We start from the raw sequence: 18,439 nt of genomic DNA on the forward strand, positions 1-18,439 counted from the left end.
GAAACTTAGAGAAAATACTGTAATGTAGATTTGATTTTTGCAATATTCAATCTGTAGTATGAAGCTACTTAAAAAAAGGTAGGAAATTGATAAAATTTTCATAAAATTCAATTCAAGGAGAAGAATCAAGGATAGAATCAAGTAATTAGTTGCATGAAATACACGCAAGGCACAGCTGGTCTTCTGCGTCCACATACATATTATGTATGTGGACGCAGAAGACCAGCTAGCACACAGGAGACTGAAAACATCATTGTCTATAAGACAGTACACTCAACTCTCGGCGCAAGTGCCCGTCACATGGTGCCGAAAAACCTGAAACGTGCAGGGCATATAATTATAAATGGAGGCTACCAAGCCTGCGGTGAAACATGACTTTGTGGCTGGGCCGAGGAAACTAGATACATGTAGCTGAAGCCGCCCATTATACTAGATTCCAACCATTTACCATAAATCATCTCCAACTGGTTTCCCCGACCAGTTGCCGAGGGGACAGGATATGCGAGTGGATGTATTCGTATTAAAGCCAGCAATGAACAAATTTAGCAGGCGCATGGAATGGGTGATGTGAAGACATCCTAGTGTAAATCCATACATTCACCAATCAAGGTTTGTCAGTAGTCGGAGGCGGACCAGCAAAATAAGCTAAAGAACTGTGTGTATCGCTGGCCTACAAAGCAAACAAATGACTCGCCAAAAGTTAATGAAAGTGACCAGAACAATAATAATATTTTGTCCTAATCCACGCATACCTTTGCATTGCGAGAAGGATTCTCACCTGGCCAGGAGCGTGCTATTGGAAATGAAATCAACGACGGAAAAACCCTGTTTGCATGAGCTTGTATCCGCATGGGTCAATCCAGGGAGTAGTAAAATATCTGCTCCCTGGTTCTGTCCAACTTTGTACAGTATTGCCCAAAAAAGGTATTACAAGTACGTACATCAGCTGGTTTACCAGCTTGTCAACTGTTTATCAAGCTGACCGACGATCTCTTTGAAATCGGGACGGGTTGCCGCGTTGGCGCTCCAGCACCGACGCATCAGATCGTCATAATCGGAGGGGACGTCGGCCGGCACCGTGGGCCGTTCGCCGGAGAGAACGGCGTCACAGATCATGTAGCCAAACGTGTATCTGTCCTTGAACGGCGACTGGCGTGTATAGGCCTCCGAGAGCACGATGCCAAAACTACAGCGTTGCAGCAACAACAATACAGAAAGAGAACGTGATGTGATCAAGTAAAACTGAGGTCAAGTGACAAAATGACAAGTCATGATCACCGATCATTTTCTGCTTTTTATTGGGTAGAGATCGAAGCAAACCCCTCTAACCACAAAATTTGAGAAAATCAGATCTTCAGCTCAGTGTAATCAAAAGGCATAGGGGCACCACCAGGCCAAAAATCACATTAAAAAATCTGACTTGAACCATTTCAAACCTGGAAATCCAAAAAGGGATGTAGATACAAACCTGATATAATACGAATCCTTTTCGGCCTCGATAAGAAAAGTAGTGAAATGGTTTAAGCAGGTTTTGCATTCCGGCTATTCAAATCTACCAGGAAGTGCAGCATTCAAGCCACATGGCCTCAAGAAGGCTGGGACTGTAGCAGAGATACAAGTCAACACGCCTACAATAGAGTGCAGCAATGAAGGCCAGCAGTACCTGTAAACATCCGTGTCCGTGCCGTAGACTTGGCATTGAATCATCTCCGGTGATTGGTATGGCAACGTGCCAATCTGAAAAGTGACATCATCACAGTTTGCCAGCAGCGGACTGCCGGCGCTATACGTCGACATCTCCTTAGTGGTGCTGTCCTCACGCACCGACTCCTTGCGAGCTTTGTCCAGGTACGAGAGTAGCCGGGCAGTTCCGAAGTCTGCCACCTTCACAACCCACCGCTCGCTTACCAGCAGATTGGCACACTTCAGGTCACGGTGTATAATAGATGGTGAAGAGCCATGCAGGTAGGCCATGCCTTTGGCCGCATCCAACATGAAGCGAAGACGATCCATGTGGCTCACGGCCACCGAGCTGTCAGCAAGGATAGATTTCAACGAGCCCCGCTTGACGTATTCCATTGCCAGGAAAGGTTCGTCCTTCGGGTCCGTGCCCACGCCGAGGAAGAGCACAATGTTTGGATGTCGGTGGGTCTTCATCAGCTCCACTTCTCTCTGGAACTCCTTGATTGACGCTTCGTCATGCAGGAAGTGACTGTGCAGCTTCTTTATGACTATCAATGTATCGTTCAGCTCGGCCAGCCATACTTCACCGAAGCCACCGCGCCCGACTACGTGTCGAGGCTGTATTTGGCTCCACTCGATTCTCCAGGCAGCCATTAGGTCGGAGATGCGCTTGGTCGAGGCGCGCAGCTCGCGGCTCAATTCCTTTGCTCTGGTTTGCCTCTTTCGGAAAAGGTATAAAGACAAAACGATGACCAGCATGGACACGTGCACTGCAAGAACAGTGGCAACAATAATGTACGGCGCCCGGCAGTTGTCGCTTGGGTCGTATCCAAAGTCGCAGAAGCACGATGGCCGGCCGTCGAAGAGACGACAGGTTCCGTGATGGTGGCAGAAGTCATCCACGCACGGGTTGCAGTCATACAGCGAGGTGCTGGAGCGTTTCAGCGTTGTCGTGGCATTCGGGCACAGGTTGCACGTACGACCGTCGTTTCCCCATGTGCCTTGTGGGCAAGGAGTGCATACGTCGGTTTGCTTGTTTCGCAGAAAGCCGGAGCGACACAGCCCGCTTTCAAGAAACACAATTGGTGGCCGGCTGATTTGTTGCCCAAACTCCCAGCTCTCTGACTGGGCTGCCATGAGAATATACCCATTCTTGACTGGGACAATGTTGATGCCGCTGCTACTAGCATGCACGAAGAAATCTCCTATTTGCTCAATTAGGAACTGGCCACGAGAATCAATTCTGAAATCAATCAACTGCGCTTCCTGCGAACCACCAGAAGAATTATGGCCGCCAAACAGCAGGAGCGAATTGGCGCTGTACTGGAAAAGAACATGACCGATACGACCACTAACTTGATTCGTGGGTGTGTTCACTTCGTTCAACGTGTACGTGGCTGCTGCAGGGTTGACGGACATCGTGAAGAACGCGTTGGACAGGTCAAATACTACCAACACTGCCGAATGGGTACCGCCGAACACCAGGTGTCTGCCCTGCACCGTCGTGACGCTTGGCGAGGATAGAGGTGACATGCTGTGACCAGTACTGGCATTGAGCTGCTGCCAGGAACCTTGACATTGTCCAACACTGCCACTGAACGAGAATAGCCACACGTCCTTCAAGTTATGGAATTCAAAGAGACTGGCTCCGGGTGCTACTCCGCCAAATATCACAAATGAAGACGCGTTCACTGCAAAGCCTGCATGATTGAAGCGACCAGCAGGTACGTCCTTCCCCAGATACCAGCCTTTTCTCCATGTACGGTCGCAAGCGTTGAAACACCATAGCGTTGAGAGACCCTCCAGAGGCGGCTCGAGAGTGTCAAGAATTGAGCGGAACTTCATTCCCCCGTGCACAACTGTCATGCAGCTAGTGTCCGCGTCCGGTAGTGTAAGAGAGAACCTCCCGCCAAGCAGTCCACCCTCGCTATCCGTGGGACTCTTGGACATGAAATAACGCCTGTACGGCAGTCGGACACCAGGTGTTTCTCCGTCAAACACTGGCAGGCCATTGCCAGCCCCGTAGAATGGTATCTCGGTGACTGTAGAGAGGGAGTATGGGTCCAGGGTGGAATCCCAAACCGACCCACCAAGCAGGACACTCGATTGCGTGCTCCCCTGTGTGGTGGCCGTGATGAAGGGCGGCTGAAACATGATCTTGGTCCGCGCAAACACTATGGCAAGTGCGGGATAGAACTGGGCTGCGTTGTGTATGACGGGGTGGAATATACCTTCGGACAGTCCCCGCGACGTATTGAGATTTAGCACGAAGAGATAAGGCGATACATCAGTGACGAGCTGCACTACCCCGGTTCCGGCCACCAGGTGGGACGTGGTGACTGCAAGCTCGGTACCGTGGACGTTTCTGTACGTCCACTCGGCGCTGCTGCTGCTGCTGCCTGCAAATGGCCTCGTGTAGACGGAGTAGGAGATCACGGACGTCATGGTGTGCTGGGACTCCTGGATGACAACGGCCAGCGTGCTGTCACTGCGGTCAAACACCGACAGCGTTCCTGCAACAGTCCAGTTGCCGCAGTCCCTGGGAAACCTGCCTCCACTCCTCCACAGCCGCTCCGTCAGGCTGAACAGCATCACCTCGCATTCGGCCGTGCTTGGAAGTATGAGCGGCAGGTTGCTGACAACCTCCTGTCCGGCGAACCATATCAACTGCTCATTCAGTTCATCATAGTACAGACTTGCATACTGCCTGTTGGGCAATTCCGAATTTTCTGCAATTACTACTTCACTCCCCACTGCGGACGTCGCTCCATTCGAGAAGTCTACTTGCCACATGCTCTGAAGCCCGGTGATATTGCCAGTGAGTCCAAACAGACTGAACTCGACACCTTGTGAATCTTGTCCTGATCTGCTGGTGGGACGAACTGCTACAACGGATGCACTGCTCAGGGACAGGCCGGGATAAAACGACATGTCGGCATGAAACAACTCTCCATCTCGCCACACGTACACTGCTTCCGTACCATTGTCCTGCCACAGGCCCAGGATCACCAGCTCTCGGCCCAACGGCGAAACCACCGCGCTCTGAATAAGTCCGGCTTCGTCGGGCGGCAGAGCGCAAGGAGGCTTCACATCGGCACAGCTGACATTCCTCTGAATCCATGTCGTGAAGCCCACAAGTGAAGGGTCCGGCGCCGAAGGATATAATTGAATTGTCAAGTTGGTCTCGGTGTACGGCATGTTCTTCACGCGGCCAGAGACAGTGATTAGAGGTATTACGGTGGCCTCTCGCTCGAAGATGTCCAGCATGGGAAGACTTACGGTCATCATCCGCGATGGTTTAAGGTTCTTCCGCTCGAAACGCAACTGGTTGCTGTCGATGTCGATGTCGATGATTCCAGACAGGTCTGGCGGGAACGGTACAAGGTTGACTGGCCGCAGGGGGTTGTCGATGGTTCTGTCCTCTCTCACACTCACATGGCTGCTACCAGCTGAATACTCAGTTGACACAAGCAACAAACCAGCCGTCATCATAACAAACAGCCGGCATCGTGACTTGGTGTACCTCCTTGGCGAATAGCCCGGCATCATTTTAGCAGGCATTCCCAGCGATCTGTGGTGTTGCAAAGAGAAAACCAAGAGAAAAGAAAAAGAATAGAGGGGAGTTCCGACATTCCACTTCAACAACACTAGCTGGTCAAAGAAGAATGTGGAGTTTACAGGTGTTCCATCGATAGTGACTCTACTTTCTAGTGCCTGTTATGGAGAATTTCAATTTTAGACTGCAACAATTGCACGTGTTTGCATACAGGGCGGATCAAGAACCGCCTTTCCGCTTCTATGGGACGCCACCACCGCATGATCAGACGATAGATGTGGCTCATATGTTTCGTTTTGAGCAGGGAGTTGTAAAATACCGGTATTTTACGACTCCCCGGTTTTGAGTGCCCAACCACTGCTTTGTGGCGTCACCGCTTTTCCACTTCATACAACACTTTTCAAATGATGACGTAATCGCACAACCTCTATTGAATACACTTGTGGCTGGGAAAATTCACGGTTCTCGTGAAACTTGGCTAGAGACCGAGCTTTCTGTATCCGTGGGAACGTCACCACCCTTCACGGATCAAGGCGCAGATGCAGCTCCTAAAGGAGTGGGAGGTGAGTACCGTATTTCCCCGGATATAAGTCGCACCCGTTTTTACAGTTTTAAAACTCTTCAGGGCCAACAAAGGGGGTGCGACCTATAATCGAGCATGATCACTACTGAAGTGAATATATCAAAACGATAATGACACATGGACCTGGAAATGGGGATGCGACTTACAATCGAGTGCGACCTAAAATCGGGGAAATACGGTAGATCATTCACTGCATCCATGCACGAGGCCATGAGTACATCCCCCCCCCCCCCCTCTCCAGAGTGTGCAACTCCGACACACCCTGCTATCCCGGTGTTCAAGTTGACATCATTTTTATGATGCAATCATCTTCGAACGAGTGGTTTACGATCTTTTGTACGGGGTGTCAACACACCGGTGCTTCCTTGTACCTATACAAAATCAAACCGGAGTTTGTCCGCTACAGGTCCAGGATACGTCTCATGATACGCGTACAATAAGCATTGTGTCATAAAAAATGATGTCAACTTGATATTGTATCCGGACATCACCTATACTAGTGGAATTGCACCCTCTTGTGGGATTATGTACTCTTGATGTGGCTGAAAGTGAGCATGCAATCCGAAATGATTATAATTATTAGGCCACCCAGAATTAATTCGTTGTTTTTTTCACCCGACCGCAATTTTTTTATTTTTTTAGTGCATGCATATGAGCATGACTAGACTATGTACACACGTACACGCGACCCAAAATATTTTATAATAACAATTAGCAGTCCAGACATCGACCTCAGAAGCAGCCAATTGACAGGATGCAGCACTTGGTGACGACGTTGTCTTCTATCTCCGATTCGCAATCGGTCCTGAAACAGCATCACTCCATCAGCTCCGCCACTGCGTCGCTCATTGACAGACGTTTTCAAGGACTTCGGTGAGAGCTGCTCGTCAGACTCATTTGCCAGCGAGGCCAAGATCTGGTCCTCGAGGGGACCTGGATCTGATGGGACAATGGCTACGCTGGATCGACTACAGTCAGATTTGATCGACGAGCTTGACGGAGAAAAGCTATTCGATATGCACATTTGTACATGTATGCACATGCCCGCAACTAAAATAAAAAATAAAATAAAAAAATAAACCCGACCGACCGACCCTGGTACGGATGAGTGAAGTGACCCGAAATAACGAATTAATTCTAGGTGGCCTTATCTGAGTGCATTTTTGTGCTTAGCATTTCATTTTGAGAACTTGATAGTTTGCAAGTGTTGTATAGACAGGTGATGTGCTCGTATCCATGCTCTAAACAAACCCGATCATACAGAATCTGATGAATACTACAGAGGTGACAAGTCTGCACTGATCATCAGCTCTCAGCGGCTTCCATTATTCATTTCAACGGCCGTACGTTACATCTACAATGTACTTCATGTTTGTGGCAATTTAAAAAAAACTTCGTAGTCGAATTACTCGGTATAACTAGTGCCTAGTGTGAAACTGTGTGTAACCGGTTCATTTCAATGAATCTTCAAGATGAATCATTATTCATTTCTTTCTTGCCACAAAGGTTTGGCTGTGCTAGGCAGGGTTTATATTGCTCGGCCTGTCTCCTGATCAGTGCTGCCAGAGCCAGTTTATCAACGGGGTGGAGTGTTGAGGAGTATTGTTGGCTGTGCTGCCATCACATACCCAACAGTGCTGGCTACAAATTATTGACGGCATGTGCATAACAATCAGGCTTCCTCCGCAATAGGCGTTGGTTAGAAAAGAATATGAATTGAATTTCACAAATGGATCATTATTTTGTGTACATTTCAAGCCCCGAAGTACAATCAATCATGTCATGTCAGTGTTCATGTCCGTGGATTTTCGGATATTCATTCATTGCCGGCCATTAGTCTGGAACAACTCAGGAACTGTGGTGAGTGCGCTTTTCAAGTAAACTGAAAAAATCTTGCCTAAGCAGATTGTATCCGTGACGCATTGATTCAGTAATGACTGATGCTTCATCGTTCAGTAGGAGTGAGGTTGGCTTACCGTTTTCCTCAGAGGCAATGCCGATTCACCAATTTTATAGTGGTACAGTGCTGGATGACAAGAAGCTTGTTCATCAGTTACCGTCAGTGCTCGCTGAGCCAAGCTCATGTTCTCTCAGGACTTCAGCTGGGTAGCAACTCCTGTCAGGCACAGGTAGATCTACTACTACTAGGTCTACTAGGTAGCGGCGCGGGACTCTTGTTCTCGGACTCAGCGCTAGGTCACACTAGTGCTCCTGCGACAGGACGGTAGACCCTATCGAAGTGGTTTGGTAGACCTACGCTTTCTGGAAACCTACTACACGTAATTATACGTAGAATCTACCTACCTGGAGCAGACTGACAAAACACTGAGCTCCATTCTCTGCCACGACTGGCACGAGGCATACCACATGTAATATTGATACTAACCTAAAAATACGTGATAGTAGTGATAGATCTTACAGACTCAGGCTTTGTCTTGACTTCAGTCTGTCTAGTATAGGACTGAGTAGGAAACGAGTTACACGGCGCTGGGATGGGTCCGGGTCAAAAGTTCAAAATGCGAGATGAGATCGAACGTGTATAGCAGCGATGACAAGAAGAACTCTCGTTACTGCGAACTGTTTGAAATGCCACTGGTCCCTTGGCGTTCGTTCTAAAGAGGTTTGACCGTAATTATTTTGCTCATGAATGATGATCGTATATGAGAGCATACACATAGTCATTGAAATGTGCATGACGTCATTCATTCAACCACATTGCACTCATTTGCCCATCCAGTGTAAACTATTATTTTATCAGTGCTATATTCTCCCTATATTCGACTATTGCGATACCGCTTGGTGTGGCCTTTCTGACACAACTCTGAACCAATTAGAAGTCCACCATAGATTTATACTTAAAATTCTTTACAACAAGGATCGATGTTTTCCTTCGGATGCCCTTTATCGACTTGCACACACTTCTCCTCTCTCCGTTCGTCATAAGCACCATCTCTGTACACTGGTTCATAAAATATTTCTTCATAAAACCCCTTCACACATGATGAAGTACAATTGGTTTTCGACAAGCTCAACCCGTAACGCGCTCATCCTGCCTCTTGTTAAGTCAGCCCAGTATCTAAAGTCCCCTTTGTTTTCCGGCTACTCTCATTGGTTATCATTACCATACGGTCTGAAAACTTGTTCTTCTATTGGTCAGTTTAAAGATCTACTATCACAACTGAACTAGACGCAATAATTATCATCGAAGACCATTCTCGAATACCTGGGTGATGCACGAATTTTGATAGTGCTCACTTCCGCTAATCGTTTTTCTTTGTAATTTTCCATTCATTTTCTGCTCTAATTCATATTTGCTTTGTTTTCCTAGCTTACTATTGCCGTGGCTGGCTGAACGCCCTTGTCTCAGGGGATTCTGTCCCTGCATTAGCTATGCTTGTCACATGCTATGAGATTGTGTCTAATAATAATAATAATTCCGTTATTCAAGGAAGTCTGAGCGGCGAGTGAGCGCATTGTCCAGATGTACGTTATTGCAGTACAGCAATAAAACTCTAAAGAAACATCACACCCGGTACCATTGAGCTCGAGCACTGTAGAACCGTTGAGAAATTCCACTATGCTATGTGAACCAAGCTTGCAAGAACACCGCGACGATGGTCCAGTCCGGGAAACAGGGACACCGGAGGCCTGAAGTGACTTTTTGGGATCCCGACCTTATACTTGAAAATATACATGTAGCCCTAGTGTGATACATGTGGTCTCATGGATACTCCGGCCAGAAATAGCACATCGAAAGGCTAAGACTTGCTTGGTGTATGATAGAAGGTTTAGAAGGCGGCAGCAGGGAGGGGGAGAGGTGAAGAATGTCATGTTGCAAAAACACATTGTGCAGTACTTGAAAATCAATGCAGAACGTTCAAGAATCTGCAATTCTGCATTGTAGAACTCAACACACATGAAGATGCTTTTTGTCATTTTCAAAAGAAAAAAAACAGAAAATTAATTGGTGAACAGAAAAAGTACTTTGAGTCGTGTCATAATGCATCCTATAAACCTGTATATCCAGACTGAACAATACTGCACTAGAAGAACACAGGATTACAGTTCATTTCATAACGTAAATGCAATCTGCTACATACATGTATCAAAGGCCAAATACTTGCGTGGCCTCAATTTCATCGCACAGTAAAATGATTTAACGGCACGTATACAAAAGCACACATTTGTGGTTTGTGCAAAAGCACGCATCTGTGTGCTGGGTGAAGGTAGGAATTCTGCAAACCTTGGATGCATGTAGGTCTACATCGCCAGCATCAAACACACATCCAATATTACTTATATCTTCACCAGTCACTTGGTCTGTGAAGTTGATGCACGAAATCTCGCACCTATTGCTCATATTCATTATCTTCACTAGTGTCACTAGCGGTGGATGCCATCTCTTCAGCATGTAGCCTTAGTAGGTCTACATCGCCAGCATCAAACACAGATCCAATCTTACTTATATCTTCACCAGTCACTTGGTCTGTGAGGTTGATGCACGAAAGCTCGCACCAATTGCTCACATTCATTATATCTTCAGTAGTGTGAGTAGCGGTGGATGCCATCTCTTCAGCTTTGCGCATCACCCATGGTGCAACACGCACTGCATCATAGTCTCCATCACAACTGACAGCAATCGACAGAAGCTGATCTAGCACCGTTACGTATTCAGATAGAGCATATCTGTGCTCTTCAATGGGAAGACACATCTGCCATTGAAGCTGATCGACATCATCGAGCAGTTTGGCCTCCTGCTTCTTGAGCAGCTCGATCTTCCTTGCGATTTCGTCGGTTATTTGTTTTGAAAGCTCAGCTGCTTGATCCTTGATACCGTGCTTTGTGGCTTCCAGTGCTTCCAGGTTCTTCGTGACGATTGAACGGCAGTTTCCATGGATGGATTCACTGCACTGCTTCTGCATCTTCTCTCTGCTCTCCTTGCCTGCTTGTTGTATTGAGGTGAGCGCTTCGCTGTGTTCAGTGTGGGCAGAAAACATTAAGCACAAACTGCAGGCTACATCGTCACATTGCCCGCAGTAGTGTGTGACGTGTTGGGTCAGGTGCACTGGACAGTGGCTGCTCCGTACACTGCCAGAACCTGCTGTTGCTGCTGGTGCTGAAGCGACTTCACTGCTTTCATCTCCCCTGCTCGCAAACACAACACGATGAGTTGCATACTTTCTCTTCTTGATGTGGGAAGCAGCATGGTCCTCGCACAGGTCCTGAGAACAGTCTAAGCACACGCTAGTAGCTACGGTGTCTTCTATACAACAATCACACGTGGTTTGTTCATCTTCCACCAAATCTTGCTGCCCAGAATCATTTCCGCTAGCAGCTGCAGCTCCTGCTAACGAAGGTCTGCACGTGGGTAGAGTGTGGAAGTGGCTTTTCCCCTGGCCCGGCGAGGGAGTGATAACTTGGCACAGGGGACACTCGATGCTGTTGTCTTCTGCCCGAATAAGTTGCGACACACAGCCAGCGCAAACAGAATGCAAACACAGGAGGAGTTTGTAGTGCACATTCAATACTAAGCCGCACGAGGAGCACTCTAAACTCGACGCCATGACCGTCAACACCGCTTGGTCCGGCTAGATCCTGGCTTCCTCACGGTCCGAGAAACTACTAAAAAGTCTTTACTTTAATTGCATCAGAACAAGAGCACATCTATAGCTGCAGATCTACTAGTCTATGATTATAATGGTTCAGTGAGTCTTGATGAGAGACAGAGTGATAGCGCGCGAGGGCTTGGCGACATGACCATCAACACGTCTATGCTTGCTTTTTCGATCTTTCGCTCGGAAAGCCTTCGATCGCGTGTGGCATCCCGGGTGACTAAAGAAACTGGAGCACTGTGTCTATGGTGTGAGAGGCCAGGCTCTCCAGTGGCTCACCAACTACTTACTACCTTACTGATCGCCGGCAACGCGTTCGTATCGGCGGCACTGCCACCTCACCCTGGCTTTCAATTCCTGCCGGAGTACCGCAAGGGGTTCAGTCCTCGCGCCCTTGCTATTTCTAGCCTAGACCTGCCATCAGCATGCGCAACTCCGAACTCGAGTCGAGATGCAGCCTCTTTGCTGCTGACGACATCGCTGTCGTTGCCTCACACCTGTCATCCGTCGAGTCTGAAGCTCACCTCCAGGTCGCCGTGAGTCCAGCTGGAAACTGGCTATCCAAGTGGCACTTACTTGGGAATCCAACTAAAATCGTCGTCAACGCATTTGGCACTACCCTCCGCCAAGTCACAGAACACCAACACCTCGGCATCATCATAACAATACAGCACAACATGCGATGGGATCAACATTATCGAGTACGTTCAAACTTCAAACCAAGGCCTCCAAAGAAGTAATTCACCTCCTGGCTAGGGTCCAGCGGACAATGCCGGCATTATAATGGGACTATCCGAGCATTATGAAGAATTAGAAAGGAAAAACGAGCCTTTTTTGAGATTTGAGCGGCGTTTGGACTTTCATAGTGGATAATATCGGGAAATTCCAGCTTTTTGGCAACAATCGGCTTCATTATACACTCATGTCGTGAGGTAGACCTACGTGCAACCCTCCTCGTGTTTATACCCATGTACCCACCGGTAAACCATGGTAAACCAGGTTACTGCATCGTGGATCGCTTTGTGTAGACCACCATGTAGACACGTAACACTTTTTAGCACTTGATGTAGCAATGACTACAAGTACAGCCATGTACATGTCATGTACCCAATGCAGCCTGTAAGGCTGTAGACAGCAAGCTGTTCCGGCCATAAAGCATAAAGCTGAAACAGCTAGAGGCCTCATCAGTACAGCTACGGCCGAGCTACCAGCCATGGTGCAAGCTAAGGGAGGCACCACAGACATTAAGGTGGCTCCTACCCCTCGGGTCCAAATTTTTTTGTTTGAAACGTGGCTACAAACGATTGTACTTTGTACCGTTGGATATCTAGTGTACGGAGACAAATTTTTATCAAGTTCTACCGGCCGGTTTCACTCGAGGGAGGGGCCAAACATAGCATACTCACAATTGCCAATTTAGGCCAAAAAATACCGGAAAACCACTTTTTGGCCGTAGCACCGGTAGTTACCCCTTTTTCTTGATGTCCAACATCAGGACAGTAGTATACTTGCTAAATATCAGCATAAGGTGTAGAAGTGGGTAGAATTCTGCGAGAAGGTGACCTTTTTCTCTTTTCGGAATCATCCCATTTCAGCGCACACGTCCCACATATTAGCCCCGCCCACAGGTATTTGACACTGGACTTGCCCTGTATTCGATGGTTATGCTATCATAACCTAATAATGGTACTGTGTAACAAGTGTGAGCAGGTTCTACCGAAGGTAACTCGTGAAATAAAACTTTGAAGTTTCAAGTGATGCCATATTTCAAGAATCAGCACATTGCACTGGGACATTGTCCAACGCCTTAGAACCCCTGACTCCACCATATGACAGATACGTGTCTTACAATAATTGATTGCAACATCTTCCGAACATAGTAGTAGAGCTTTGGATCAAGTTTTAGCAGTTTCCACCGAAGCTAACTACCAAAATAGTACTTTGAAGTCGCCCACATACTAAATGCCATAGCTGAGCATGTGCATTGAGTGTATGGTCTAAAGGTTTTCACAACTGGCTCCAATGCGGCAGATACGTGTCTTACATTACTTGATTGCAACATCTTCAGAACATAGTAGTAGAGCTTTGGATCAAGTTTTAGCAGTTTCCACTGAAGCTAACTACCAAAATAGAACTTTGAAGTCGCCCACATACTAAATGCCATAGCTGAGCATGTGCATTGAGTGTATGGTCTAAAGGTTTTCACAACTAGCTCCAATGCGGCAGATACGTGTCTTACATTACTTGATTGCAACATCTTCAGAACATAGTAGTAGAGCTTTGGATCAAGTTTAGACAGTTTCTACCGAAGCAAACTACCAAAATAGAACTTTGAAGTCGCCCACATACTAAATGCCATACATGTAGCTGAGCATGTGTATTGAGTGTACATGTATGCTCTAGTGTTTTTCACAACTTTCTCCAACATGAAGCCGATAGTGATGTGGAATTTGTTGACTGCTTTGTCCAAAACATAGTGCTAAAGCAATGCACATTGGGCACTTTCTACTGGTAATGTAATTATTATAATACAGTGTTTGCTGCCAACATAGCAAGACATACTTCTATACTAATTGCGTATTCCACGGGGTATGGTCCAATGGCTTTTCACTTCACATCTAGCCACTGTTCTTCGTGCATTACTTGAATGCTTAGCCGGTCTCCGTGGTAATGAAGCTAAGAACCACACTGGAGAAGTTTCTACTGAAGCTAACTATCAAAAATATAAAATTTCCAAGATGCTACTATTACATCAAGTAGCTGTGTGCAATGCCACTCTGTTGAACACAGTAAGCAAAATCGAGTCACTAAAACCCTATTTGCCAGATACAAGCTGTTGAGACTGATAGCAGCTGTATGATCTGATATGGATGGCGGTTCCACACTGACCAGCACATGTACACGCGCACAGGCAGAAGAACACACAAGTAATACACCTAACGTTACTTCGAAGTACACTGTGTACAACATGTAAATACAAGCGTATATACAAGCATAACTCCTGTTCTCCACAACTGGCAGTCCTGGGCCACTCCAGCTGGTCAGAGTGCAGCAGGCTTGACTTGGAAAGCTACTCACAACTGCCATGGCTGCAACATAAGACTTAGTATTACCAGCGCTTTTACAGTGCTACTTGTATTATATTATTGTCAATCCATTGTGGTGCGGCATGGCACTCGTTTTCAACAACCGAGTTTATGTCATTAGTTGCATATCCAACACCAGCAGAAAAAAAGAGGGGGTGGGGGCAAATTACCACAGTTCAACACTAGTCATACTGAACGGCGTTATGCCATGCCAGGCGCGCACACAAAACGCCCGCGCGAGCGCGCATGCATGTACACACCCGGGTGACACACATTGATGCGACTTTACATAGCCTGCACTGTCGTTCTATGTCATAGGAGTGAGTGCACACACATATATGTACATATAGATTGCCTAATTTTGCATACGTAATAAAATTGTATATGTATACACACATGTGCGTGCACATATAGATAAACTCAACGGCATACGCATGAGTGTGTGCCAGTAGGGCCACATGCCAATTATCGGATTAGTCTGTGAAAGTTGCACGGCACGACAAACTTTCGGACAGTCTAAAGATATGACACAATGAATGTGGAATACCCTCCAGTGTGTAAGACCATTTCATATCTATTTCGCAGCGTTTGTGATTTTCGGAGCGTCCCTGTTGATATTTGATGTCCTCACTTGGTTGATGACACAGTCACAAATTATCAAATTCACCTCCAATGCCATCCAATCTGCGTTCCGCGATACATGTACAGTGAACGGTGTTGAGGAAAGCCATGCAGCAATAAAACAGTCGAGACTCCCAAGCAGAGGATACAATTCTCGCAACAGCGTATTGAAGTACGAATTGTTCTAAACAATTTTCAAGACACAATTACAAAAATTGAAGTGCGTCTTGAAACGTGTTTGAAGTGCTTCGATGTATTTACCTTCGATCTCCCTGAATCGATCCATCCACAGCTACCTGACGAATTTGCTAGTCAGTGCGGGAGATGATCGAGCAAGTTATAATTATTTGAAGGTCGCGAGATGTCAGTGGCACTGGCAGGAAATCTACACAAGCGTGTTCTGAAATAATTTTCTAATACTCAGGCATGATTCAAGAGCGGACTTTGATTTCTCCCTTCTTATGGTACGAGCACCAGTCGACATTGCATTCTTGGAAAACCTTCTTCTGCGAGTGCTGCCTTCCCCTTTCAGAGAAAGAACGAGTGAAGAGGGACACTAGCAGCAGGTTCTAGCTAGGTCGCCAGAATTGCAGAAAAGCGAGAAGACGTTTCCTACAACGATTGATCGCACAAAAATCATCGCTACCGAAAAATTTACTGAAAATCTACACTTTTCAAACGATGCGCGCGCAGAGGGTGTGAGCCACCTTAAAAGATAGCTCGTCGCTCTAGGCTAGCGCCAGAGTGCTCAAACTACAAAAGTAGCGGGCACTGCGTGATGCAGCAGCACTACAACAAGCGGTCACCTGACCTGGTCACCGTGCCTGCAGGGTACAACTTACTAGCCTGTTTGACCTTTTTTGGGTGCACTCCTGTCACTCGAGTTGAACCTTGGTGTGAAATTTGTCGCCTGCTGGCGTGGTGACCAGGTGATTTGGGCACCCAGGAGCACGTGACCGCATGTTCAACCATGTTCGATTGGGAATAAAGGAGGAACGCTGCATCGCAGCCTTTTCGGACCAAAACCAGTCGACTCAGCGGCCAAAAGACTACAACATATGGGCCAATCGCGGTCATCCGTGCTTTTATAAGAACGAAATGGCGCTTTTAGTGAGATTTTGCATACAAATCCCCATCTAGTAGGGCGCAGTCACCCAGTTTCGGTGGAAGTGCGCGAGTTCGATTGGGATTCAAGTAGGAAGGGAGCGTCTCAGCTTTCTCGGACCAAGACCATTCGACTCAGCACCCGGAAGACTACAACTGGTGAAATTTTAATTTTTGCCTTAAGGTGGCTCACACCCTCTGCGCGCGCATCGTTTGAAAAGTGTAGATTTTCAGTAAAATTTTCGGTAGCGATGATTTTTGTGCAATCAATCGTTGTAGGAAACGTCTTCTCGATTTTCTGCAATTCTGGCGACCTAGCTAGAACCTGCTGCTAGTGTCCCTCTTCACTCGTTCTTTCTATGAAAGGGGAAGGCAGCACTCGCAGAAGATTTTCCAAGAATGCAATATCGACTGGTGCTCGTACTATAAGAAGGGAGAAATCAAAGTCCGCTCTTGAATCACGCCTGAGTCTTGGAAAATTATTTCAGAATACGCTTGTGTAGATTTCCTGCCAGTGCCACTGACATCTCGCGACCTTCAAATATAACTTGCTCGATCATCTCCCGCACTGACTGGTAAATTCGTCGGGTAGCTGTGGATGGATCGATTCAGGGAGATCGAAGGTAAATACATCGAAGCACTTCAAACACGTTTCAAGACGCACTTCAAATTTTGTAATTGTGTCTTGAAAATTGTTTACAACAATTCGTACTTCAATACACTGTTGAATTGTATCCTCTGCTTGGGAGTCTCGACTGTTTTATTGCTGCATGGCTTTCCTCAACACCGTTCACTGTACATGTATCGCGGAACGCAGATTGGATGGCATTGGAGGTGAATTTGATAATTTGTGACTGTGTCATCAACCAAGTGAGGACATCAAATATCAACAGGGACGCTCCGAAAATCACAAACGCTGCGAAATAGGTATGAAATGGTCTTACACACTGGTGGGTATTCCACATTCATTGTGTCATATCTTTAGACTGTCCGAAAGTTTGTCGTGCCGTGCAACTTTCACAGACTAATCCGATAATTGGCATGTGGCCCGATCGGCACACACTCATGCGTATGCCGCTGAGTCTATCTCTATGTGCACGCACATGTGTGTATACTCACACAATTTTATTACGTATGCAAAATTAGGCAATCTACATGTACATATATATATGTGTGTGCACTCACTCCTATGACATAGAACGACAATGCAGGCTATGTAAAGTCGCACGAATGTGTGTTACCCGGGTGTGTACATGCATGCGCACTCGCGCGGCCGTTTTGTGTGCGCGCCTGGCATGGCATAACGCCGTTCAATATGACTAGTGTTGAACCGTGGTAATTTGCCCCACCCCTTCTTTTTTCTATTGGCGTTGGATATGCAACTAATGACATAAACTTGGTTGTTGAAAACGAGTGCCATGCACCACAATGGATTCACAATAATATAATACAAGTAGCGCTGTAAAAGCGCTGGTAATACTCATGTTGCAGCCATGGCAGTTGTGATTAGCTTTCCAAGTCAAGCCTGCTGCAGAAATTATTGCACTCTGACCAGCTGGAGTGGCCCAGGACTGCAGGTTGTGGAGAACAGGAGTGATGCTTGTATATACGCTTGTATTTACATGATGGACTTCGAAGTAACGTTAGGTGTATTACTTGTATGTTCTTCTGCCTGTGCACGTGTACATGTGCTGGTCAGTGTGGAACCGCCATCCATATCAGATCATACAGCTTAGCTGCTATCAGTCTCAACAGCTTATATCTGGCAAATAGGGTTTTAGTGACTCAATTTTGCTTCCTGTGTTCAACAGAGTGGCATTGCACACAGCTACTTTATGTAATAGTAGCATCTTGGAAATTTTATATTTTTGATAGTTAGCTTCAGTAGAAACTTCTCCAGTGTGGCTCTTAGCTTCATTACCACGGAGACTAAGCATTCAAGAAATGCACGAAGAACAGTGGCTAGATGCGAAGTGAAAAGCCATTGGACCGTACCCAATGGAATACGCATTTAGTATAGCAGTATTGCTTGCTATGTTGGCAGCAAACACTGTATAAAAATAATTGCATTACCAGTAGAAAGTGCCCAATGTGCATTGCCTCAGCACTGTGTTTTGGACAAAGCAGTCAAACAATTCCACATCAGTATTGGCTTCATGTTGGAGAAAGTTGTGAAAAACACTAGAGCATACAT

The 18,439-nt window shown here is 46.6% G+C and overlaps 2 protein-coding genes and 2 long non-coding RNA genes across 4 annotated transcripts; 1 reads left to right on the forward strand and 3 right to left on the reverse strand.

Moving 5' to 3' along the window:
* Positions 1–250: 250 nt before the first annotated feature.
* On the reverse strand, positions 251–8,264 carry LOC135823794 (uncharacterized). The gene is made up of 3 exons (XM_065336635.1): positions 7,799–8,264; positions 1,664–5,254; positions 251–1,186 (listed from the first exon to the last, which is right to left on the reverse strand). Exons 2-3 carry the CDS (start codon positions 5,242–5,244, stop codon positions 952–954), a joined length of 3,816 nt encoding a protein of 1,271 aa, XP_065192707.1. The 5' UTR covers positions 5,245–5,254; positions 7,799–8,264; the 3' UTR covers positions 251–951.
* Positions 8,265–10,171: 1,907 nt separating this feature from the next.
* On the reverse strand, positions 10,172–11,386 carry LOC135823587 (E3 ubiquitin-protein ligase TRIM56-like). Its single transcript, XM_065336431.1, has one exon. The coding sequence runs from the start codon at positions 11,384–11,386 to the stop codon at positions 10,172–10,174; it is 1,215 nt and encodes a 404-aa protein (XP_065192503.1).
* Positions 11,387–14,518: 3,132 nt separating this feature from the next.
* LOC135823085 (uncharacterized) lies at positions 14,519–15,651 on the reverse strand. Its single transcript, XR_010554605.1, has 2 exons — positions 15,403–15,651; positions 14,519–15,325 (listed from the first exon to the last, which is right to left on the reverse strand). It is a non-coding gene; the product is annotated as an uncharacterized LOC135823085 (long non-coding RNA).
* A 903-nt stretch (positions 15,652–16,554) lies between these two features.
* LOC135823082 (uncharacterized) lies at positions 16,555–17,900 on the forward strand. The gene is made up of 2 exons (XR_010554604.1): positions 16,555–16,868; positions 17,063–17,900. It is a non-coding gene; the product is annotated as an uncharacterized LOC135823082 (long non-coding RNA).
* Positions 17,901–18,439: the final 539 nt, after the last annotated feature.

This window comes from Sycon ciliatum, chromosome 8 (assembly GCF_964019385.1).
Source record: "Sycon ciliatum chromosome 8, ocSycCili1.1, whole genome shotgun sequence".
Lineage (NCBI taxonomy): Eukaryota > Metazoa > Porifera > Calcarea > Leucosolenida > Sycettidae > Sycon > Sycon ciliatum.